The sequence below is a fragment of the Astatotilapia calliptera genome, chromosome 15 (genome assembly GCF_900246225.1).
Source record: "Astatotilapia calliptera chromosome 15, fAstCal1.2, whole genome shotgun sequence".
In the NCBI taxonomy this organism is placed as follows: domain Eukaryota; kingdom Metazoa; phylum Chordata; class Actinopteri; order Cichliformes; family Cichlidae; genus Astatotilapia; species Astatotilapia calliptera.
In genome coordinates, this window is record NC_039316.1 from 18,010,351 (window position 1) to 18,035,725 (window position 25,375).

General features: G+C 38.7%; 1 protein-coding gene across 6 annotated transcripts in view; it reads left to right on the forward strand.

The window, feature by feature from the left end:
- Positions 1–4,816: 4,816 nt before the first annotated feature.
- Positions 4,817–25,375, forward strand: part of fam184ab (family with sequence similarity 184 member Ab) — a 230,193-nt gene continuing 209,634 nt past the window's right edge. For 2 of the 6 annotated variants that reach the window (XM_026194482.1, XM_026194485.1), the window contains exon 1: positions 4,817–5,552. In XM_026194482.1, the coding sequence (XP_026050267.1) occupies positions 5,391–5,552 (162 nt within the window). In that variant the 5' untranslated portion in view covers positions 4,817–5,390. The remainder of the gene's footprint in view (positions 5,553–25,375) is intronic. The other 4 variants (XM_026194484.1, XM_026194487.1, XM_026194483.1 and 1 more) reach the window with 3 other exon arrangements.

Consider the following 25,375-nt stretch of genomic DNA (forward strand, 5'->3'; position numbering starts at 1 on the left):
ACAACATAAAGGGTGATCCATCCCCGTCCAACCCCAAGCAGCACGTCACACACGTAATATTTTGTGACAGTGATTTATTTACAATAAGTGCAGTTAAACAAAGGAAGGGAGCATACCATAACTTCAGGGTGAACCCAAGGCCAAAGCAACAAACAAAAAGTAACCTATCTCAGGAATAAACACAACTTACCTACTCAAAAGAACTAAACCAAATGACAATCACTTTCCTCCTTGCCTAACAAAAACAGGAGAAAACTGATCAAACAAAAAGGCGGTCCACCCCTACATGCTCTTACATTAACATAATATTTTGACACAGTGAACGGTCTGCTGGTTGGGTTGGGCCGAGGATGAATGAATTGGCAGTCCCTGGCGGTCTCTTCTTATCCGCTGCCTCCCAGTCCTCAGCCAATCGGTGTGAGCCAACCACCCTGGATGCACCAATCCCGGAGGAGCACCTGGACACTCAAATTCACACATGATTACGATCACAGTCGTAACACGGAATAAAAATAGGTTTTCAATCTGGACTTAAAGACCTACACTGATGACGCTTGTCTAATATGGAGGGGAAGGTTATTCCAAAGCATGGGAGCCGCAATAGAGAACGCTCGGTCTCCTCTGAGTTTCAGCCACCTAGGACCTAGGAACCGACAGCAACAGCTGCTCAGCTGAGTGCTGAGTAGGAACATGTGGCTTCAGCAAATCAGATAAGTAGACAGGAGCCAGGCCATTTAAAGGTTTAACAAACAATAAAAGGACTTTAAAACGAATCCTAAATTCAATGGGAAGCCAATGTAAAGAAGCCAGAACTGGAGTGATGTGCCCGGTGGGCAGTAAGCAACTGGAGGCTTCCCACCCAGTCACAGTGGGAAAATTGTCAGCTACTGGTAGTTTCCCATGGCTTTTGTTTGGATGTGCAAGACAGATACTGTTGATCGTTGCTCAATACCCCCCACCCCCAGTGGTTGCTACCTTTTAGAGTTTGGCGGCCCCGCAGTGCTGTTTTCTGCTACTTTCATGAAGAGTTGTGTACCAGTTTTTGAACTTGGATCTTTTCAGTTCCAAGGTTGTGAAGACAAAGTTGTTAGTCGGTGATGCAAATGGTGATATATTCTTATACAGATGACTGGATCTCTCTTGCAACAGTGCACCTTGGAAGATGTAGTTAGTGCCTGGCTTGAAATTATTATTCTCACAGGATTGTGTGCTCATCCGCGTAATTTTTTCTCATCATTTGAACTGCTGATTTAACCAGTTTTTGTGCCCCCTCTAGCAGAAGGGCTCCTAGCCTCGTAAGCCAATTAACATTATCAACTGAGAAAATTACTGGTTGCAAGTATGACTTTTATGAAGTGCACATCTTCTCTTATATTAATAAGTGAAAACATTTTCAGCAGAAGGAAATCACACTGTTGTTACTGCATCAGTGGGCACTAATAAAATTATCCTTTTTTTAATAATAAATCTGGTAAAATAGTTACTGTAGTCCACTTCAAATTATATAGACAAGCTGTGATTATTGCAAAACTGTTAATGTACTGGTTGTACTCTTAAATTTCAACACAGTGAGGCACAAATTGATAGTTGTTTTATTTATTCATTACGTGGACACATTTATTTCACAAAAATGGATGCAATAAGCGGTCACACTCTTGCAAAGCTTGTGAGAAACCCTAAATAGAAAGCATAAGAAAAACTATTTGCGTCATCCCTGTGATTATGACTATGTGAGATATACTGCCTGCAGCGAGCCAGTCAGTTTAAATTTTTATTCCTCTTCCTCCTCTTAAGCTTTGAATGATGAAATGACGTCACTGAAATTCAGCTTGGTGCATTCATGTGCCATGGAAGAAACTCGTGCTTCATATGACCTCCTTAGTGAGAGTAGCTGGTATGTGCGAGTAAAAACGAACGTGCACAAGAGTAAAAATAGAAATTCTGCTGCAGATTTATTTCATCTAAAAGGTTCATTGTGTGTTATTCTTTCATTCTTCAAACACTGCTGAGTGTCACTCCTACACCTTTTGAGAAGGTGTTCCTAAGATTTTCTGGAAACCGACTTCATTTCAAGTGTGTCATGTTTAGTTGTTTGTGATCTTTGGGGCTAAACAGGAGGTCTCATGGTGAGACTTGACATTTGCGTGGAAACCAGATGGTATGCCAGGTTTTGATCTTTGCAAAAACATGCAATAGCGTGCAAGCTGAGGAAGGGGAGGAGCACATGCTCATATGCCATCTTCCCCATTTAACTTTTGAAAGGCTTAATTTGCAGAATTTTATCACCGATTATTGCGAAAACCTCAGTAAATACACAAACTAATGTGAAAGTATTACTGTGTAAGACTTTTTCCAGGTCAGCCAGGATTACTGGAGCCAAGGCACAAATAAAAATGGCCCAGGCTTCAGTAATTCAATAGTCCATTGTGTATTTGTCATTGTATGAAGAGAAATGGTGCATTGTACCTGAATAATCTGGCACGAATATGCATGTGCATGCTTTTAGCTTAGGTCAGGGTAAAACATGCGGCCATCTTTTTGAGCTTTATGCAAATGGATGTAGACATTTAGGATAATGGAACATCATGCTTTATTAAGACTTATAACATGTAATATTTAAAATAAAAAGTGTTGTTAGCGCAATGATGATTAGAATATAGTGAATACTTCATAGACATGACCTAATTGTGAAAACTAAAGTCACTGAGCAGCAAATAATGGTATCATTAAAATTGTAGACACATCTCAGTAGATGTAAATGACAAAACAGATGTGTTATAACCATGAAATACAGGAACGTACACCTACACTTGTCAAAATTAAGCTCCACTGAGCATAAACCCCCTTACCTGCTAGCTGTTTCATTTCTCATAGTGGAAAAACAACACCCAAAGCATGCTGTCATCTCTCTGTGAGAACGGCCACCCATCACTGCTTCAATAGGTGTCAAAGGCCAACCTACCCCTTTTTCTGGCTATTTGACAATATGACAGTTCTGAATTGCCTGTGCTACCTGCTTTATCTCAAACACTGACACCCTTAGGAAGGAGGAGAAAATAGAAAATGTATCTCTGAGATTTGAGGCCTTTTGGTTACTTTCTTAATTCCTAAAAACAGATTTGAGACTTAATTTTTCCTGCTGGGTCTTTTTAGAATTTATGCCACCTCTTTTGATGATGTTTTAATGGGAAATGACGCACTGTCTTTGGTCGATTGCTGATTGATAGGTGTTTAATTAATTCCAATTACTGAGTCTAAGTGGGTGTAATTGAGTCCATATAATTGGCTTGAACCTGCACTGCATAACATAGCTAATTGCTTTTGTCTCAGTCTTCATGATACGTGAGGTCATCTTGAATAGGTTTACATCTCAGACAACTTGATATGTGATTATTAATTTCCTCAAAGTAGGTTTAAATTGAAATCACTGCTGTTAGTTCCGTACATCTTGCTTTTTGTTTTTATAATCTTGATATCATGGCCCATGGGCCAAATCAGGCCAAATACATATTTTAGTTTGCCCGACAGACAAACTCAATAAATTCTTGGCTTCAGAGAGCCACTGAACTAAAAAGGCACATACGGCTATAGCACAATGTCTCAAAGTGATGCAACTGGAAAGGGAAATTTCATTTTGTGTGCAGCCAGTTTCAGGTCAGGAGGCTGTGCTGTACATTATGGGTAAATTACATGATTAAAGATCTTCTACTTTTCCTTTCACCAGCAAGGACCACATCCCCGAATACAAATGATAAACGCTTATCAATAATGAAGATGACAGATGAATGAAAAGCAATGAGCTGGGCCAGAGGCTGTGCTTTAGGCGAGGCATCGCTGAAAAAATGGGGAGAGGAAAAACTGGGTGTATGGGATAAGTAGTAAAATATTAAACTGTCTCTTCAGCTGTTGAGTTGTCATACAGTTGTCATGGATGCCTGTGAAACAGACTTTCCAAGACTTTTAGATATATGTGCATTTTTAAAAGACATTTAAAAAAGTGCAGTCATGAAAATCAGCCTGTGCCTTCTGCAGCCCACTAAAATAAAAGACTTTTATGACTTCTTCAGACCCATCTTGGGTGTAACTGCGTTTCTATGCACTTTCTAATTTTCCATTTCCATTTTACTTTTTACATTTTTCAGTGGTTTTCCAATTGTGTGCCTCAAGGCAACTCCAGATGATGGGATTTAGCATCAGCCAAACAACAGCCAAAAGGATAAACTATGGCGGGTGGTAATAACGGATCACTTTGTGGAGAAAGAAAACAAGAGAACAAACAGACAAACGAAATGGAAAGGTAAATTGTTTTTAATCATGAGTGCATCAGTTGTTGTCCAAAGTTAACTAATGCTAAAGAGGCAAAAGCTTAGTTGGAAATCAATAAGAACCGTAGACAACATAAGGCACTTATATCTGCATCTGCAAATATGAGTCAAGATGTGCTTTGGCATGCAGTGAAAAGACTTTTTTTTGGTTTTGCCTAATTTAAAGCCTAATTAGATTGTATTTCTACTTTATGCTTTGGATTCAGATTAGTTTCAATGAAGCCTGTGAAGTTTTAAAAAGCTGTTGACACGTCTCAATAAAGTAATGAATCAAAGCCTCAAAGGCTGCTTAGGCGATCAGCGTCATTTCTTCTATATTTTATTTCATTTTTGTTATATTTTAAGAACGAAAAATCGTAAACGATATTATTTTTATTTCCGTTAACTAAAATGGACACCTACTTTTAGCGTAGTTAGTTATAGTAACCGTATTTTGGTGTTGGCAAGCTGTACGTGAGCACGTTTCGTTTTGTCCGACTGCACGTGAATGCAGCGCTGCTCCCATCCTACGTGAATGCAGCATAAACTGTTGAGGTGATCCATGGCAACAGAGGAGCAGCAGCCAACCGCCGAGCCTGTCCTACACGCTCACACACACATAACCCCAGTCTCTACTCACTTCTTCCTCAGTGTAGCCGGAATGTACCGAGGAGGAATCACTGTTAACGGCTGCCGCTGACAAATTTCTGTATCAAGGTGACCGACCGGGAGCCAACCCGCCAACCAGCTCCCTGGAAACGGCTGCACATCAGCGCCAGGTGACAGCAGACTGGACCCGCTGAAAACGGACGCATAACGGACAAGATGGTAGTAGCTCATGTTTCCGGACCTTAAAATTACTCATTTCACCCCTCTGGTGTACTATTACCCCGACAGAAGCAAAAATGAAACCAATTCTTAACAGTCTGTGGGCTCAAAAGGCTTCATATTTCTGATTTTTTTTTTTCGGCAAAAACATAAATCCTCCACAGTCCCAGTCCTACACACCGCTCATTAGCACCTTCCAGTTTATTATTGTAATTACTGCCCATATCTTTCTCGAGCATCTGAGGCATCATCGTGAAGATGGCGACTGGGTCGGGTTGGCAGCAGCGCTACTGCCCTGCCGGTCAGGGGAAATTTAGCACATCCTCGGCATCCAGCATGTCTTTTCAGTCCGGCATCGCCATGGAATATACCCAAGACCTACACCTGAAGATGAGCAAGAAGATAGCACAGCTAACAAAGGTAAGGATCCTTTTTTAGGAGGCCTCCTCTGCACTCTCTCTTCAACCCTTGGGTAAGACCCTGTACCTGCTGTTCTGGTGTGAGAACTGGGCACCAAACTCCATTGGAAATTTGCCCGTTTAGCAATTAAACTTGTGTCGGTTTACATGTCTAACGAGCACAACAAGACTGACATTTTTTAGTGGATCTCCTGGGTGTTCTTGTACTTTCGGGGTCCATTTAAGGCAACATTTATTCGTCTGATAAAAAATAATTAACTCCTAAAGTAGGATATGCTCACTACAGCTGTAAATCGCTTTGGTTTAAAGGAAGTTAAAGTTGGATTTAAGTTAAATGCATGCTGCTTGGTGTTTGAATTGTGAGCCGAAAGAAGCAGCAGCTCTGAATGCCTCATGGCATACTGAAATCTAAAAGCATACAAAAGCCGTCAAAGTTTGATATTTTATTTTAGTGAGTTTGGCGTGATTTCTTACCTGGGAGGTACGAGCTGCCCCAAGGTCTGCTTGGATGCTGCATTTTAAGCGAGCAGCGGGTCATCACAATATCAGCCATCTCATTCATTAATCATCTTTAGCAGCACAGATTCTTCCGGCATTTAGTTTTACTTCTCATGCATAAGTGTTGTATGCAGTTAAACTAAACCCTTCCTGAAAACTTTGATCCCTCATAGTATCTATATAGTGTACTGTATATATTTTGGAGATCATTTACAGTATATATGGTTGCTCTAGACCAGCAGACTTGAATGATATTCCTCTACACCACCCGCATCTATGGTCTTTCAAGGGCATTTTAAATGATTTTCACCTCAAAGCGGGATCAGTTCTTTTATGTCACTTGCCAAACTTTGGCGTCTCCAAAACATTGGCTCCATGTCAGCACATGTTTCTGGCTCCAGGGTGTCATTATCATCGAGCTGGGGGGTCCACCAGGCACTTGTACATGTTTCCAGGTGGCTTCTGAAGGGTTTGATGCCTGGAGTTGGTGATATATACTCTGAGGATTTGCCTCTGACTTCTAAGTATAAGATTTGTGCTCTTTTTGTGCTGAGAGAGTGGATGCTTAAAAAAAACGAAAAAACAACAATTCAGCAGCCTTGGGCTAGGTGTGTGCCAAGCCTTAGTGCAGAGTGGACTCTTTAAAGTCACAATGAAATAGAAAAGGGTCTTTTCGACCGTGGTAGCTAATTAACCATCGTAATATGCAGCATAGCTTTTAATAATAATTTAAAGGAAATTTCACATGTAATATTTTTGTATTTTTTGCATACATTTTTTAACTTCTTAGTTTTTGTGTTTATTTGCCACAGTTTTGTTCAAATATTATGTAATGTTAAAGGTACAGGGATTTTTCTTCATGGTAATGTTTGGTATTTTATATGAAGATCCAACAGACCCCCTGCCAAAAAACAGTTATGTTCATTTTGATTTCATTTATTTAAGTTTAAAAGACATTTTTGTGTATGGCTACTGCAATGCCAAAAGAAATGTTAAGAAACAACAATACCTTTTTTAAAAACTATTATTTTAACTATTATTTTAATTATGGAGGCAAAGTATATGATAGTGGAGCTTATTGTGAAGCAAAAAACCTTGCTTCTCTCAGCCTAGCAGCCTGGGTATGGTCATGTTTTGAATTTAATGTCCTAATTTAACATTGTCTCGTGTCTAAAATTGAATTTTACTTCCTCTGCTGTGATTTTTTTTTTTTGGTCTTCACCTGTGTCTCGTTCCTTCCAGATCTCTCCACTTTCTTGATTACCCTATGTGGTCTTTGTTGTGGTGTCTATATCTGTTCCTGTGCGTGCCTCATGAAAGGTTTGCTTTTAAATATTTAGTCTGCCTGGAGTCCTGCATTTAGGTCCTTAATTCTGACACCTATGTGCAGGTGCTGTGTCCCGTCATCTGACAGCCCAGTCAAAAGAAGAACTGATTACAGACGTTAGTCCTAATTTTTTAGTTCACGCTTTGGTGTGCCTTGGACAGAGAATATTGGAAAAGCACAAATATATTCTTTTCAGTGAAAAGCTGATGTGTAGACTATAACATTAATTTCTATAATATTATGTAGTAATGCTGTCTTTTTGCATAATTCTGGACAACAGAAGCAGACAAATTTGGGTGCAACAAAATTATTATTAGGATGGTTTACAAGGAGCTAAACATAACCCCCTTAACATTGTGTTGTCAGACTATATTTTGCTTATGAAAAATGTTCTCTTAACATAGTGTTAGAATTGCTAGAGCTCAGTGGATTCTAAGGAGGTATAAAAATTAATTACATAAAAAGTACTATGCTTACTAAAAAAGTAAGCATAGAAATAACAAATAATATAACCTACACTAAAAAAATAACAACATCAATCTTTTCATCACTGTTAAAAAATCTGGACTCTAATGCCGTATATAAACTGCACACTCCAGTTTAAACACTGGAGTGTTTATAATTTACAGTTTTTGTGTTATAGTGTTGATAAACCTAACCTCACAGTGGACAGGACTCATGAAAGTTTTTTTTTTTCATTGTCTATCCAGGTAAATCCTCACTTCCAGTTCCATTTTTGTTTCCAGTTCTGCACCTGTACACTTACCACGGATCATCGGTCAGCAACAGGGTAGAAAACATTTAAATCAGGCACTTCTATGAAAGCCTGCATGATGCTGCAGAGTAGTTTAATCTACATTTTCTCAGTGAGAGTCAGCTTTTAATCCATTTCATTTAGAATTCCAATTCAAGGTGCTAAACTGTTAAAAAATAAGATCATTCATAGTTTAACTAAATATTTTTACTTGCAGTCTATCAAGAAAACGGCTGATATTTTGATGTGTTTACCAACAAGATTGTTTTTTTTTTCTCTTCATCAACACTTCCTCCTTGATATATTGTCTTTAATGCCACTGTTGGCTCTTGTATAGGAAGTATAACAACAAAACATGAATTTAAGACAGTGATGGGAAACACAAAATAGCAATTTACACAATTTTTACTGCACCTGTATCCCAATAATTCATTTACAATAAAAAATTTGAGATTGGCATCAAATATTTACATTAACATAAGAAAAATAACTAATGAAACAATGCCATGGAATTTAAAAATGACATATATTTCATTTTTATTAAGCCATTTTCAGCCTATATATTGAAGTACAAGAAAAAATGTCTTCAAAGAAAAAGTGGAGAAGCACTAATTTCATAGCGGCATTAAAACGCAATGAAACAGAGGCTGAGATAAAACCGTATTTCCAGTGAGTGTGCACCAACTGACACAATAGTAGATGTTGTTTTCATACGCCAAGTCACATGATCACCACACGTTCCCACAGGCGACACATCTGAGCCTCGTGTCTCCAGTGCCTTGTTGTGTTGGGCCACGACAAAGCAGGGGAGGGGAACAGGCTGATAGCATTCGGCCCATCTGCTGACCGCTGATCTCTGCAGAGTGAGAGATGCATTCAGGAATAAATAGCAACCTTGGAACCTCTCTGAGCCACTCTCGTGACACATCTCTGCCTGGATGATTTCCAGCTCGCTGTCACAGAATGATTCGGGAGCGACTGACGCATCTCTTTAGTCCCGTATTTTAACTGAATTATCTGAATCTATAGTGTCTGCTTTACAAGTTATGATTTTTCAAAATCTTTTGTCTTTTTTCCCTTATTTCGTTTTTATAATCTGGTCATGATTTTTAATCCTGATAACATCAGCCAGCTTGCTACAGTGCTACTGTAATTCTGTTTTTTGTTATCCTAACTATTTTATAGTTACTAAAATTTTGCAATACTTTATATAGTTTACATTACTATTGCATAATACAATAAATTATTTTGTTACGTACAAAGACAAAATAATTGCTTGAGAGACAAAGTGGGCAAATCTCAACTTCAGCCAGAGAGCAAAGCATGCCATCGATTGACATGTTACAGGCTGTTGAATAAATTACAGGATTACGTTGGCAGGTGAAGCCTGGAGTAAACTAGAGACAAACCATCAGCAACAATGCAGTGCATGATGAGCGAATTGCTTCCTGCATGGAAGCAGTCTTAAATGCGTGAATGAGGATTTGGAAAGTAAAAATCTCAGCAAGGGATGGAGAATCAGCTCACGCTGGTGTGCATGCTCTCCTCATAATTAAACGCTATAACTGCTTAATGTGAACATATGTAACTCCTGCCAGGTTAAATCGTTATACTAAAAATACAGGAACACATGTAATAAATGCAGCATGTTTTAAAGCTTGTATTTGTGGTTTCCGTGATGGAGTGTTTCCCATTGAGGAGTCTGGATAACCTGTGCATCGCAGACTCAAAATACATTTCAGTCTCAAAGTCGTGCTGACTGACATGAAAACATGTGAGAATTTGTGTCCGTGAACGTGAACAAAGACAGTGCTTGTACGTGACCACTTCAACTTTTGCTATGAGAGCAGGCTGACAGCTGTAGCGTGCGTCAGTGAAGCAGTGTTATCATTTCAATGCTCTGTACGTTTTTGCTGGGATTTCATGCAAAGTCAGTAAGTCAGTTATCGATTGCCATTCTCCTGGGATGCTGAATTTCATGATTTGTGATGCAAGACTTGTTGGCACTGTTCTTTAAGACTTCATGCAGTAATTTTTAATCCCACAAAGCTGCTTGCCTTTGTGTACTGCTGGGATTTCACTGTCATGATTTTTCTTTTTTTTCACAAGTTACACTCTCTGATGGCTTTCTTTTTATTGTAGTGTTTCTGTCAAAAAGAAGGCAGTGCAGGGGCTTTGCTGTTATGGAAACAAGTTTTAAATGATAATTCAGGGCAATGTACTGTAAGAAGTGGGCTGATGATTTTCATAACAAAAAAAATACGCTTGATCTTGTAGGTTGTCCACAGTGAGTCAGGAGTGAGGTTTCTGCTTGTTGTCAGAGCTCTGGGAAACAGAGAGGGCAGCATGTCATTTTGCATCGTCAGGAGAAGGCTTTATAACAAATGTATTACCTAGCCTAGGGTGTGTGTGTGTGTGTGTGTGTGTGTGTGTGTGTTTCATCTGCAATGCCTGACTGACTTTAGTGTTGAAGTGAGTCAGAAATAGACCTCTGAGCTCTCTGTGCATTTCTGGACGAAGGGATCAGAAGAGACAGAGATACTGAAATACCATGGACACTGTGTGTGTGTGTGTGTGTGGTGTTTGTAATTCATATTATGTGGTGCTGCAGCACCAAATCAGTGTATAAACATTTCAGCAAAGATGTTTTCAAATATAGTTTGAGGAAATAAAAAAAGTATGTTTTTTTTTTTTTTTTTTTACCTCAATATCAAACCATCTCTGCTGATTCATTATCTCATTTTTCTAAAGCTTTGGTAAATCCATTCATATAAATAAATAGATGTAAACACTATGATGTCACTGATTACTTTTGCATTTTGCCCATTGTTTGTTTTTTTCCCCCTTAATAGCCAGAAGTACTTTAAAAAAATGACAGCTGAACATGGTAGTGTAATTAAAAGATGGGCAGACTTACACTTTTTTGGGGGGTTTTGGTTTTTTTTGGGAGCCAGAAGTGAGAACATTTGGACAAGAGTGTTTAGTGGTATGCCACCAGCTACAGCTAGCTTGCTTAAATAACACATTTCCTCCATAAATGATATGGATGCATCGCAGGGACACAGGTTCCTCCTAATTAGTGCTAAGTAGCATATAAATGAAATGCAAGAATTTCAAACAGGGCTGCTATTAAGTGCAAACTAAATGAAGAGCATTTTGCATCCTTCTTTTCCAAGGACCAGTATCATCGATGGCAAGTGACCTGATTCAAAGTATGACTCTAGTGCCACAAGGTACAGTGCAATGGCAGTGAGACACCAATATATACAGAAGTCAAATGTAACTTCAAAAGTAGTGTTAGTAGTGTTTTACCTGATGTTTTTAAGTAAAATTATAACAGAACGACTTAAAACTTTAGTTAAAGTTAGCCTTGTTATTCTTCAACAGTCTGAACAATACAGACATATAAAAAAGCTTGAAATGGAAAAATATTTTCTCCTTGGGATGTTGTATCTTGGGTTGAGATTTTTAACCAGCTGCTAAAAGAATTCCCATCATGCAACAGCAACAGTAATTTCCATCCACTGTTTGCTCTTCCTTCACATCGATGCAACTACAGAGAGCTCCAGCCATGCTCAGTCGAGTCATTTGCTTACTTGTAGGTTACGTATCACCAGCTGTTGTTTCCAGCTTTAGCCCGAAACATTTTCTAGAGTATTTTGCAAAGTACTGTGTTGTAAGTAGCTCATTTACTAAATCGTAGTATGATTTACTAAATCATACAAAATCGTCATCAGAGGTTGACATGTGGCTCTACGGCATGTTTGAGCTTGTGTTGTTTTGCACGTTATGAAATGCGAAATGCATTGTCCATGGTAACACCACTATACAAAATGTATAGTGGTGTTACCATGGACAGTTTGATATGGCACAGCCTTATCTTAAAGATATTTCTGGGCTGAAAAAAAGCAGTATTTTCACTTTAAAACGAATCAGAAAAAATTAAAAGAAAAACACGATTTGAAAATGATACATATTCTTCATTTTCTGACCAACTTTTAGTTCTAAACTCATCGTTTCCTGTCAGAGGCATGAAATAACTTAAATAGAGTGGTAGCTATCAAGTGCAAGAAATACATGCTTGGAGAATCAGCTTTAACAGACAGATCACCAAAAGATGTCCAAATCAATCAATGAAAAAACCCCAGAGAGAAATGCTTTATCTTTGGTTATGTGGTTTCAAGTTTTGATGGACTATAGTTTTGATGGCAGTCTAAAGGTTGTGGATGGCTGCTTTAAAAGTAACAGTTTGAATAGAGAAAAGGTTTTGCTATTTTTTATACTTATGCTTTTTTCTTTTATATGGATCTCTATGGTGTTGGAATAGGAACTGTAATCATAATTCACGATGACTCCACAAAAGTATGCAACATATACACTGCTTTATATTGTCTGTATCACGTATAGACACTAAACAAGGTCCAACATAAGATGATAAGAGGATTTGGTTTTATGCTCTGATTAAATGATATTCTGACTCAGACATATCCATAGAGAAATTTGTTAATTACATTTTTTTCCTCCCTAGTGAGACTTCTTTACAAGCAACTCAGAAAAGATGAGAAGATCCACACAAGCTGCTCTACAATCTGAGGCTTAGTAGTTTTCTAATTTTATATTCCCCGCTATTCCCTTATTTCACATTGTGGCCAAGCGTCTGTTCAGTACTACAGAAAGAAGTACTCATGGTAGATAAAAGATGGAATTTTTTCTCTTTTGTAGAAATTTCCAGTTATTGTTCCTTGTTATTGTATTTAGTGACTGCACTGAAGACAACGCAGGAAAAGATAAATACACTATCATCACTTGGCAGCAGCATGTGCGTGTGTTGATGCCATAATCCAGGGGTGGTAGTGCAGTGATCTGTGTAGCCGGGGCAGGGTTAGAGCGCAGATGGTCAGAGCAACATGAGTCCAGATCTGGGAATAGAGTACTGCTTACTGATTGGGATTTTAAAGCCTGATACTGTGCACACAGATTTTTAAACAAGTAAGAAGATTTCAAATTGAAATATATTTCAATGATGAACTAATCTTTATCGACTTAAAGACTTGATACTGCTGCTTCTCCTGATAATGGTCATATTAGCTGTAGCAATTAGCATCCATTTGATACTGTTATTTCAACATAGCTGCTCTAAATATGGACAACAAAGCAGAGGCTGCATGATTAAAACCTGGATAACGTCCTTTTAAATAAACTGAATTCTACTCCCAACTCAGTGAAGTGACCTGGAAGTATCTGTGTGGCAGTTGTACCAAGAGCTGGTTGAATTCTCTAAAAACGTAGGAAAGGTGTTTCAATTCTTCCTTTATTACCTCATTCAGCAGAGAATACACTGGGCCTTTTTTTAATAAAAAGAAAGGAGATAATGCAGTCCCACAAGTCATAACGACACCCTGCCTGATGGTTCAGCTCATGTAACATGAATATTACAGTGCTGTAATAAAATCTGTTTCTTGTTGAGCTGTTGCCTGGAGTGAAGAACACGGGTGTCTATAAAAGCTGTGTCCCAAAACGTCGGCTGCATCCTTCGGAGGCCGCATTTGAAGGCCGATTATGTCACAGCCAGGCGACGAAGGCTGTCCCAATTCGTCGACTCCTTCAAATGCGGCCGACAAATGCGTCCTTCATTTCCCCGATTTTGAAGGATGGGTTGGGTGTGTCCTTCGTGGCCCACCATATCCTAGAATTCATAGCGCGGCCCAGCCAATTCCAGTTTCCAAGAATGGTGGCCGCCAATGTTCCCTCTAAGCTGTGCACTGCTGGCACAGTCTCTGTGCACAGAAAATCTGCGTTGCGCACAAAAAAAAAAATCGAACCTGAATTGAAATTTAAATTAAAACTTTAACAATTCTGTTTTGCAGTGTTAGTCAGTAAGTGACTGGCGGCTCCCGTATGGGATTAGAACCTTATCCCATAGTCCAGCCAATAATGCGATTCACATTCGTATATACGTTGACAGACTATGACAGCGTCCTTATGTGCCGACACGTTAATGACAACATGTACAACCATTGGAGATGTGAGAAGGACAGACGGAACAATTGACGAAAAAAGTGTGGACGTTATACCAGTTTTTAAATTGTGTTGATAGGCCACGTAAAACCAGAGTTATGATAAAAATAAATGTAAATGCTGTAATTTGATTATTTTAATAAACCATGTAACTTGGATGGATTCGATGCTGGCGTGACCACAGTGCACACGTCTGCTATTGCTCACAGTGGTCCAAGGGACCACTCAGGGAGTTCGTGAACCTTCATTTATGCACAGCTGTATTAATGTTCTGACACAGCATTTCAGGCATGTTGAGGTCTGGACTTTGACTAGACCAGTGCAGCACGTTGACTCCTTTCTCTTACAGTCTTTGTGTTGCTTGTGATTTGCTGCTGTGCTTGGATTATTGTCCTGTTGCATGACCCAGTTTTAGCCGGACATACAATAAGCTGTTAGACAGATGGCCTAACATTGATTCAAGAATGTATTGGTGTACATAGGAGTTCATGGTCGACTCAATATCCGCAAGGTGCATCGGTCATCACCCCATCCCTCACAGTGTTTGTGCTGATATGCTGTATTTTGCTTTTCTCTAAATGTGGCCATGCTTTATGGCCAGTCATCTCCACTCTGATCTCATCATTCTGAGCACTGTGCTTCCCTTTCCCCCCACAAATGCTTATTAATTCTCCTTTACACTTTTCAATGACCTCATTACTTTTCCATCAAGGAAATGTGATTAGGAGAAGAAGGTAGGAGTTAAGTCTTTGGACTCTGTCCTTGGAATCTTGAAATGATGTGGCACCAGGGATCTGTGGCAAATGAAAAAGTTCTTTTAATGATTTATGCCATCCAGTCTATTTGAAAATTGGTTGAGAATTCAGCAAATTCTGGTGATTGTTTTTCTCTACCTTGTATATGCCACAGGAGACACGGTTGTCCTACAATGACATTGTACCAGAGGATTCGAATGCAGAGTAAACAGGCAAACAAAATGCAGTCAGCAATGCAGTTCACAAAGTCTGTTTAGAAAATTACTGATCAGTTTAACTCGGGGTTTTTAGTTAGAAAATAGTCTTAATCTATCCAGAATTTAAGTAATTACTGACTTGAATGGAGATGTCCCTCTGACAGCTCAGTTTGAACTACCTAAGTTAAAGTCTATCTGTGTGTTATTCTGTTGAGTGCCACACCAAATCACAAGTCCTAGTTCAGCTCTTGTAAGGATGGAAGTGGGATTTGATTACAAGCTGCTGTTTGTCTCAGAAAACATTCCAAGGAGCAGCCGCGGTATCCTTTCAGACTACTTTCTTGAGGTGACAAACAAAGAAGATTGGCTCTTATAGGGCGCTAAAGATACTGGCCATGAATTTCAGCTTTGTGATTTCTAACTATAATTTTGGGAGAATGAAAACACAGGGATAATGGTGTGTGTATGTGTGTGTGTGTGTGTGTGTGTGTGAGAGAGAAAAGCGGCATGCTGCTGCTGCTGCTGCTGTGAGGAGTACAGCTTATTAACCTCTGCAGGATGCTCCTTCACTGATTGTCACAATTCTCTGTCAGATTTCATTAAGATACGCCCACACACTCACACTTACACTGAAACACAAACATACAGGGAGCTGAGCACAAAGATAGGGGGTGAGATGGGAGCATATTGGCTTGAAGCACTATCCAGAACAAATAAAGCATTGCCGACATGCCTGTTGACACACAGACGCACCCACACACACAAAACTGTGCACACTATTTTATTCATAGCCTTTTCCTTTTTTGTTTTCTTTAGGTCACGAGCAGTTGTCCAAGCATTTCACTACATATCGTACTGTGTATGACTGTGTACGTGACAAATAAAATTTGAATTTGAATTTGAACACACACACACAGACACGTTCTTGGATGTACACACATGTGGCTTATGGCGTCGCGAGGTGCACATGGAGGGTAATTTGATGAGTCATTCTTAATGTTTGACCTTGACTGTTTCCTCTGCCTTTGGACAGCCAGAAGCCACATCGCTGCTCGTCTTTTCTGCCCCGATTTATTTGGCTGACGCTGCAGCAACTCATGTCGCAGCAACAGGCGAGACGCGGCGCAACACCGGTGCACAATTGGTCATTACATACCCCTGATATATCAAACAAACACTCAGCTGTCTTTGTGGAAAATCTCATAAGAGGAGAAGAGTGTCTTCCACCTCCAATATGATGAAGGTTTGCCTGTAAACACAGTCGGTGTGTTTTTATTGTTACTGTTATGAGATGTCTGATGTGAGAACTCATTCCAGCGCAGTGTGGCAGGGTTGTACTCAGAAGCCTGTAAAAGCTGCAGTGGGACCTGCCTCACTGATTCACTGGATGACTAATGTTCATATAAGATTTTTGGAAATTTTAAGGTTTAAATGGCATTTATTGTATGACAATTTATGGAGTAACAAAGTCTTTTTGTTGCTTCAATTCACATGTGTTGTATTTTTATTTTTGAAGGTGACATTGAGCTTATTAGGCCAGCTGAATATAATAAAAATTGTTAAGGTGTAAGTATTTGTCAGTCAATCAAAGAAAAATAAGTTTTATCTATTGTGATAATCATTTAGATAACTTTTTAAGCTTAGAGTTCAACTGCAACTGAATACCATTACACACTGTGTTATTGTTGAGGAGAACAAGTAAGCGTATCAGGGTTTGGCATAACTGGCCTGATTCATTTAAGTTTAAGTTGAAAACAAAGTGGATGAACCCTCGCTAAGAAACATTTGTTTGATAAATTAGTATCAGCATTTATGACATCTGAAAAATTAACAATAAAAAGAGAGAGAGGCAAAAAAGAAACAGTCCTCGTCAATGTTGTGTTTCCATAATTTGTCCACATTGCATCGTTGTTCAACTATAAAAAAGAAATCTCAACTCAGTAAAATTTCAACTTTTGCAGAGAGAGTAAAAAACATGCCAGGAAACAACCTCGCACCAATATTTTTTTCACTTCCATGAACCAGTAATGGCCCAAAAGGATGTAATCCATCATTGCTTTGTCACAAATTGCCTGCAACAAGGCGTGCTCTGCACAGGATTGTTTTCACTGTGAGGGCTTTCAGGTGATGTAACAGTCCTTCTGGTGGCCATATTGAAAGGCAGCAGCTTGTGGGCCAGAGCAGCTGCGCAGAGCTGATTGTGTTTGTAGATGTAGAGCAAAAACCACATCATTAGAGCTGGAATTGAAATTGTGGTAAACATTTCTACACTGAGTATATGGAGTATTTTGACCAAGAAATCACTGTTGGTATGATATATTTACCAGCATAGTATTATCTGGAGTATTTGCTAACCTAAGAAGGTAGGTAATTGTTGAACTGTAGTTGTCTCTTGTTTTATAACCTTGTGTTGTATTCCCTGAAATGGACCGGGGGATGAAGGAAATAACAATAAAGATATCTAGATGATAACCAAGAAAGTTAAATTAATTAATAAATCAATACAATAATGAAAAGTTTAAATTAATGATACCTAAAGCAAAAGAAAGTCAGTTGTCAAAGAGTTTTCAGCCGTTAGATCACCATGGTAACTTATGCTGAGCGTATGACCTGATCCGGAGTCAGTTTTAGTTTAAAATTGGTTTTAAGTGGGGTGGCTGTAGCTCAGGTGGCAGAGCAGGTCAGCCACTAATCAGAAGGTCGGTGGTTCGATCCAGGGCTGCCTCCTGGCTGCATGCCAAATATCCTTGGGCAAGATACTAACGCCATGTTTGCCTACTGGTGGTGGTCAGAGGGCCCGGTGGCGCCAGTGTCCGGCAGCCTCGCCTCTGTCGGTGCGCCCCAGGGCAGCTGTGGCTACAATGTAGCTTGCCATCGCCAGTGTGTGAATGACTGAATGTAGTGTGAAGCGCTTTGGGGTCCTTAGGGACTAGATAAAGCGCTATACAAATGCAGGCCATTTACCATTTAAGTGGCAGTTTTTCAGGAATTATGTTGATGACATTTTGCTCTACGTGCGATCCAGTTTCTCTCCAGTAAGAACACCTGCCACCTGCTGAACATCACCTGACTAACACTACCAAATCAAGCCCTGGTACAAGCTCACAGGGACACAAACTGTACATGTATTCGTTTAGTAATGTAGAAATATATTTTTATACTTAATATACTCATAAGTAGTAAAGTTTTACACTGCTTGATTTGCAGATACTAGAACACTGATTAAAAAAATGAACTATTTGTAGGCTCTTAATCAGTAAAAATGTATTTCCCTTTGACTTGTCCACAAACTAAAGTTATTCCCACTTCCCCCTTCATCAGACTGTCAAACATCAATGAACAGCTTTAATGTTTAAATGGTTCAAGTTTCACATTTCTAAAGCGTTCTGCTGTAACAGCTATTCATTTGTGAATTAGTGAAGATCTAAGACTTCTCACAGCATCATTCTCTTTACTTATTTGCAGAAGCAATATTGCTATTTGGCTTTTTATTTACTTTTGAATAGATCTTTGTCACACATTCTTTTGCTGAAGTCTGAGGCTGCAGTAGGCAGCACTCTGTTTTCTGCAGTGAAACAGTCGAATGATGCATCAAAGCCTCGTTTCGTATGACCGCACACAGAGCCTGAAGCACAAAGGTTTAGCAGAGAAAGATGATAACCACCATTGTGATAATTCTTATCTCAGACTGGGGGTTTAGATTTTGTCAAGCCCCCTAACATAGATAAAACCATATTGAACTTGCTTCATTGTATTTCACTCTGGCGACCACTGAGCCTGGCCAGCTCTTTTTCCTAACTTTTATTCTCCTCTGTTGATTGGTGAGGGACTATATTTGCTTTTTACTTGATGATATATATATATATAGTGAAATATTTGCGCAATGTCTTTTAATTCAATATATTGACAAAGCACCAGTCCCAGAGATTTTAAAAGAGTATCTTAGCCAAAAGCACATAGATTCTGAAAGATATAAAATGCTGCAGAATAAAGTAGGGCTGAACGATATATCACATTTGCGATAATATCGCGACATGATCAAGTGCAATTTTCTAACCGCAAAGGCTGCGATTATACTCTGGACATGTCCAAATTCATGGGCTGCATCCTCCTGAGGCCGCATTTGTAGACCGATTACGTCACAGCGACGCGCCGAAGGCTGTCCAAATTCGTAGACTCCTCCGAATGTAGCCGACAAATGCGTCCTCCTTTTCCCCGAATTTGAAGGATGGGTCGGGTGTGTCCTTCGTGGCCTACCATATTCCAGAATTCACAGCACGGCCCAGCCAAACTCCAGTTTCCAACAATGGCGGCCGCTACTAAGTTTTAAAATTACTCATACTAATCTTTCTGGGTCACAAAATAAACTTTTAACATATTTTCAGGCGAGAAAGTAGTTGTGTAAACATCAAATATCTGCTCGGTTTATCAAGATATCGCATATTTGCAAAAGTGCTTCGACGTTTTAGGAGGCGTCTGCTACCCACCAGCTCGATAGCTAGCTGGGAGCTCGAGGGTTACTGATGCGGCCGAGAACGGCACAACTCCCGGCACATCATTTTCAGATCACCGCGGACTTTCGCTGCTCGGGTTAAACGTAATATATAAGTCACTTAGACAACCTAAAAATGTTATTGTTGGGCTTTTTTCAGTGTTTTGTTTGTTCGTGAGTAAATCGGTTTGGCTGAGATTAAAGTTATTAGATTAGATAAAATAAAACTTTATTAATCCCCCGGGTGGGTTCCTCCTTGGTTTTCACACAGCTGACTAAACGTCAAACAGAAAACTTATTAAACAGAAGTATGAGACAGTCGAGAATTTACACCAGTGTCTGGTTATATTTTAGATAGCAAGAAGCAGACGGCCGAGTTTATTAAGCTCCACCGAGACAGCGGTGACGCTAATCAGAAGGCTAGACCGTCCAATTTCATGGCCGTTTACTTCCGGCCTACCCGACCATCTGAGGACCAGTGCGGCCTCTTCAGCTTTGCCTCTGCCACTTGAAGATGTCGTGAAGACAGAGTTGAATAGTTACCTGTTGACCCCTGTCATTGACGGAGAGGATGATCCCTTAGCCTGGTGGAAGGTGCACAACATTCACTTTCCACGACTGTGCAAGATGGCCCGCAAATATCTGTGTGTGCCAGCCACAAGTGCCCCCTCAGAGCGTCTGTTCAGCACTGGAGGGAATATAGTGACCTGCACTCGCTCATCCTTAAAGCCAGCAAAAGTAGATATGCTGGTCTTCCTAGCAAAAAACCTGTGAGCTAGGGTGATTATGGCTAGCAGAGCCATACTCATTGTTTATACAATTGCTATTATGTTTGCACTTTATGTCAAATCAAATCAAATCACTTTTATTGTCACATCACATGTGCAGGTACATTGGTACAGCACATGTGAGTGAAATTCTTGTGTGCGAGCTTCACAAGCAACAGAGTTGTGCAAAATACAATAATGTAAACAAGCAAAATACAAGAATGGCTACATCTGAAACTAATAAATATATGTACAATATATAATAGTATATGCATTTCTGGATGTGTATACTAAATATTTTTCTACACGTGTGTGTGTGTGTACACATATTTTACAAATTAAATAGAGTAAACAATAAATAAAATATATAAAAATGTGTAATGTTACTGACTGCAGAGATCAGTAAGATGTGTGCATTTTTTATTTATTAGTTTTATTTATTTAATATTATTTTTTAATTTAATGACTGTCTAGTAGTTCACAGATGTCGAAAAACTGAGTGTGGTAAAGCCACCGATTTTTTTTTATGTATATTTCTGCAATCTTCACATTGCACTGACTTTCATTTTAATGTTTACACCAGGGTTCCTTGTCAGCACTTTATGCTCAGATGTTTGTAAGCTAAAAATAAACTATTGTGTATGTTCAAATATACTGTTGTGATTGAAGAAGTTAAATAAAAATGTCAGTCATCAATTCATGCATCACCTCATGTCATCATAACAGAGGTCTGTCTTCCAGGAAAGAACAGTTTAAAATTAATGTAATATAGTATTGGCCATACTATATGATGTATTGCTTGTCTTTGTTTAATAATACAGAAGACAAAGACCTTAAAAAATAATCGCATATCGCATCGCAATCGCAATATTGGGGCAAAAAATCGCAATTAGATTATTTTCCATAATCGTTCAGCCCTAGAATAAAGGAGCAATCAGTTGTATGGATCTGTATAACTTACAGCTTTGATGTGGAAAAAAGAAATAAAGCTACACACCTTTGCACATGAGTGCATTTCGTGGGCTGGATTTCTGTGTATAATCCATCAGTGATGACAACTGTGGGCCAGTTTTTCCTCTCCACAACAACTGTAATTTTTATTAGACTTATTTCCTCTGCATTCCTCTGTGTCTGTTTATTTCAGTTCAAATTCACGGATTAGAATAAAGGTTTATCAGAAAAGACCGTCTGACATATTTACATAAAGTGTAAAGTGTTCATCAGTGCCCTAAATTGATGTGGGAATCAACAGTACTGACTGAAAGCCACTACAAAGTGAAGACCTACTAACTTGACACCAGCCCACACACTTAACAAGAAAAGGGAGCTGTTTGGCAGACGTTGTCAGTAGCAAGCAAGCATCAGGATTTTCGAGGCTAAAGTCTGCTTCGACTTTCTCTTCTTTTCTTGGCAGCGGCGTGAGCCTACTCGGCCACCAGGGATCCATCTTTACTCACTGGGTTCTGTTTCTCTTCACTGATGGGAGAGATGGGCCTAACACTGGCAGTTACCCTCTCCTTCTCACCGTGTGCATCATTTGGGTATAAGCTCATAGAAATAGCTGAGGGCAGTGGCTTGCATATGATTGCTCAACAATAAAAAAAAACTGTTATTGCTTTCACTTTTGCAGTTATGTCTTTCTTAAAGTTTGTTGCTGAAGTAAGTTTCTTTCAGATATATTTGATTATTTGCTAAGTATCTGGCTTATACAAGAGTGTAGTGTTTACTTCTTTTTTCCTGACTGTGGATCTGAATTATTATCAGTGTTCAAAGAATATATGTGTAAAAGTGGCCCAATTCAAAATGAAATAGTTCAAACTGTATTGGGTGTAATAGTTCAGACCTGTTCTTTTAAACTTATTTAATTTAATTTATTTATTTAAGAGAAGACTGATAAGCGTCTTTTTTAACATCAACTTGAGTAATAGTAGGTGAGACTGGTGAGCAAGTTTAAACAGAAAACACAGACTGGGTGAGTTAGTAGACCTGTGGATCAATGGTAAAAAAGTGACCAGTTCTTCTAGTCTGTCCACTTCTATTGGAAAATCGTGGCCATCCCTAATCCCTGTAACACCCAATTATGCCAAACAGTAGCAGCATCAGCAGCAGAAACGTGGTACACTACTACTCAAAAAGTGGGAAAAACACATTATTATTGTAAGTACCCAAAAATGTCCTTTTGCTGCTCACTTCTATATAATTTTTTTAATCATTAATAATCCATTAATGTCCTTGTATACTTCTTTGGTGATGTGTCTTCAATCTGAAGGCAGAGAAGAGAACTACCTGCATACTGTGACATGTGAATTTGATGCCTTCAAATGATTTGTTATTCATATTACGCTGTAATATTTACATAAACGTTAGTATTGAATATTCACTCTTCAGTTGCTGTTTGCTCTTTCGTTTTGCACTTTTATTTATTCTCCTGAAGACCATGCCCCTCTTGGCTCTTTCTAAAATTGGCAGGCCTGTGTTTACTCCTCTCTTCTTCACATCCTCTCTCCATGTCTCTGTTTATCAGTCTGTCCTTCCCTCAAGCTAAAGGACATCCAAACAACAGCAGGGCTCACCATGACTTCACCCAGTCTTCAGTCTGTCCTCCTATTAAGATAAGATGAAACCAATCCCTCAGGGGATATTATGGCCAGTAGTCAACAGCGATGGGATAAAGGACATAATACGGTAGTAACTTGAAACTTAAGTTATCCCAGTAAAGAAAATTTAATTTAAATTGGATGAATCTTCCTATGTAATGTATATGTATAATGCATATATTGACATAGAGAAAAACAATTTGACACCAGTTCATCAACATTTCCAGCTCTTTTTATAGCTTTTAAGTCGCATTAGGGAATTATTGAGGCCAAACTTTAATTTGGAATCTGTTATAAAGACAGAAGTAGAGCCAAAATGATTGAATCACAATCTGTGAGACAATATGTTCACTAATAAATTAACCAAATTTTGGGAAATTGTTTGTTCATAACTTATTAGTATATTTCTGATCATTTCCACATATTTCCATCTATCTGCACAGTCCTCTGGCCTTTCTTTGCTGACATCTTGACAACCCCATGACTCAGCGTTGCTCCTTTTATATCAGTCAGTTTTCTGAGGGGTGGTTTATGTTCAATCAATAAAGCTCTTTCTCTACAAATGCCTACCTTGCTTCTCTTTGCCTCTTTGTGCGTTACAGGAATTTAAATGTTCCTTTAATTCACTCTTGGTCCCTTTTTTCTTGTTTATGTGGAAGATTGCAGCATTAGATATGTACTTTAGCTGCAGTAAAGCTCTAAACTGAAATGCTGAGGTAGAAAGTACAAGATTTGTAACCGGTTTTAATTTATTGAGCATGTTTATAGAAGAATTTCATAATACAATCTACCTGTTTAATCAGCCAAAAATGACAAAAAATAAAACCATTAACAGAGGAAAATAATATAGCTCAACCTCGTTTATCCAGAAAGAAATGTTGTTGATAAGGGCACATCTCTGCCTAGGGCAGCTGACAGACTAAAAGCGAAATCACTGTAGAACATGCTGCTGCTTCACTGCTCTCTGTACTTTTAAAGCACAAAATACACCACCTTTATAGCCCAAACAGCTGACACCATCTGTGCCATCAATGCCAAGTACAAGTTTCCTTTTTTTAAAACATCAAACTGCTTTTATGTGCAAATGGTTAAAATGCTAAAAAGTGAGAAATGTCAGCACTAATTAAAGTAAAATGCAGCAACTGAACCACAGACTTGGTGAGTAATTGCAAACATGAAGGAAGAATGTGACTTAAACTTCCACCGTGGGAAGGAAAAACATCCAATACATTAAGTCATGAATTTTTCTGTCATGATTTCTCTATTAATTTTTACAGTTTATTTTTACTAATACCCTGCTAGTCATGTTAATGAACAAATTCCATTTGCAAAACAATTATTATTATTTTGTTAATCAATTCAAGTGCGATATTTTGATGTAAAACACAATGCCTGTCTCTTATGAACAATGAAAAACCTACCATGGTGTAGAGGGCCCTTATTTAAAGCTAGAGTAGGCAGTCATTTTTATGGTATCATTGAGCAAAAACACCATAACATTTTAGTATTGTAATTCAGAGTGGTCTGAGAGGAAACTAGACTTTTGTGCCTCCTCAGTGCTTTGTTTTATGGCTTTAGAAAGACTTGAGTAATCACTCCTCTTTTGGGGGTTGGGGGGTCAGTGAGAAGGAGCTCCTGTTGGCTATGCTAGAAATGTAGAAGAGGATATATTCCCTTTCAGACTGTGAAAAGCCTGATTCAGTGATGGCAACTGCCAACATTACAAAACTATCTCAGAAAATAGCAGAGAGGATGGAGATTCTTAAAGAGAATAGGCACAATGCAGCTCACTCATAGAATCATGTTACATTCATTGATTACTTTATTCTCAGCTTTGTGTTGTTATATTGGGATGGTAAGCTGTTAGCCTAATTTTTCTTTGATTTATAAATAGATTTAAATATTCTTAAATAGTAGGGGAGTTTGTGTTTTTTACCTTTATAAGGTTCTTGGTTAAGTTGTGTTTACTTTAAACATGAAAGCAAGTGATAAATGGTTATATTGAATTATGCTAATAGTTTCACAATAAGCCAAAAAGCCCAAGGCTAAAGCTTCAGTTTGACCTTCATGTAGCATATAAAGTTCATGAGGGACTCAGATTAAATATTTTCATACATCTTGAGAAAGCATTACTAAACAAGCAAAGGATAAGATGGCCATACTTTGTCCATAGACTACCTCTGCTAGCTCCTTGAAGCCAAATGCAAGGTTTGTTTTTGCTGTTTCCAATCAGTTCACACAGGAAACTGAGTCAAACTGGATGAATGTGACTTTCGTGTCAGGATATTTTTCTTTTTTTAATGATTATATTACCCAATTTAAAGCATATTTGGTAATGATGTACAGCTTTGTTATCAAATAAAAGCGAGAAAAGCAGGAAGTAAACACTGAGAAGCTGTAATCAGAATTGTTGGCTTGA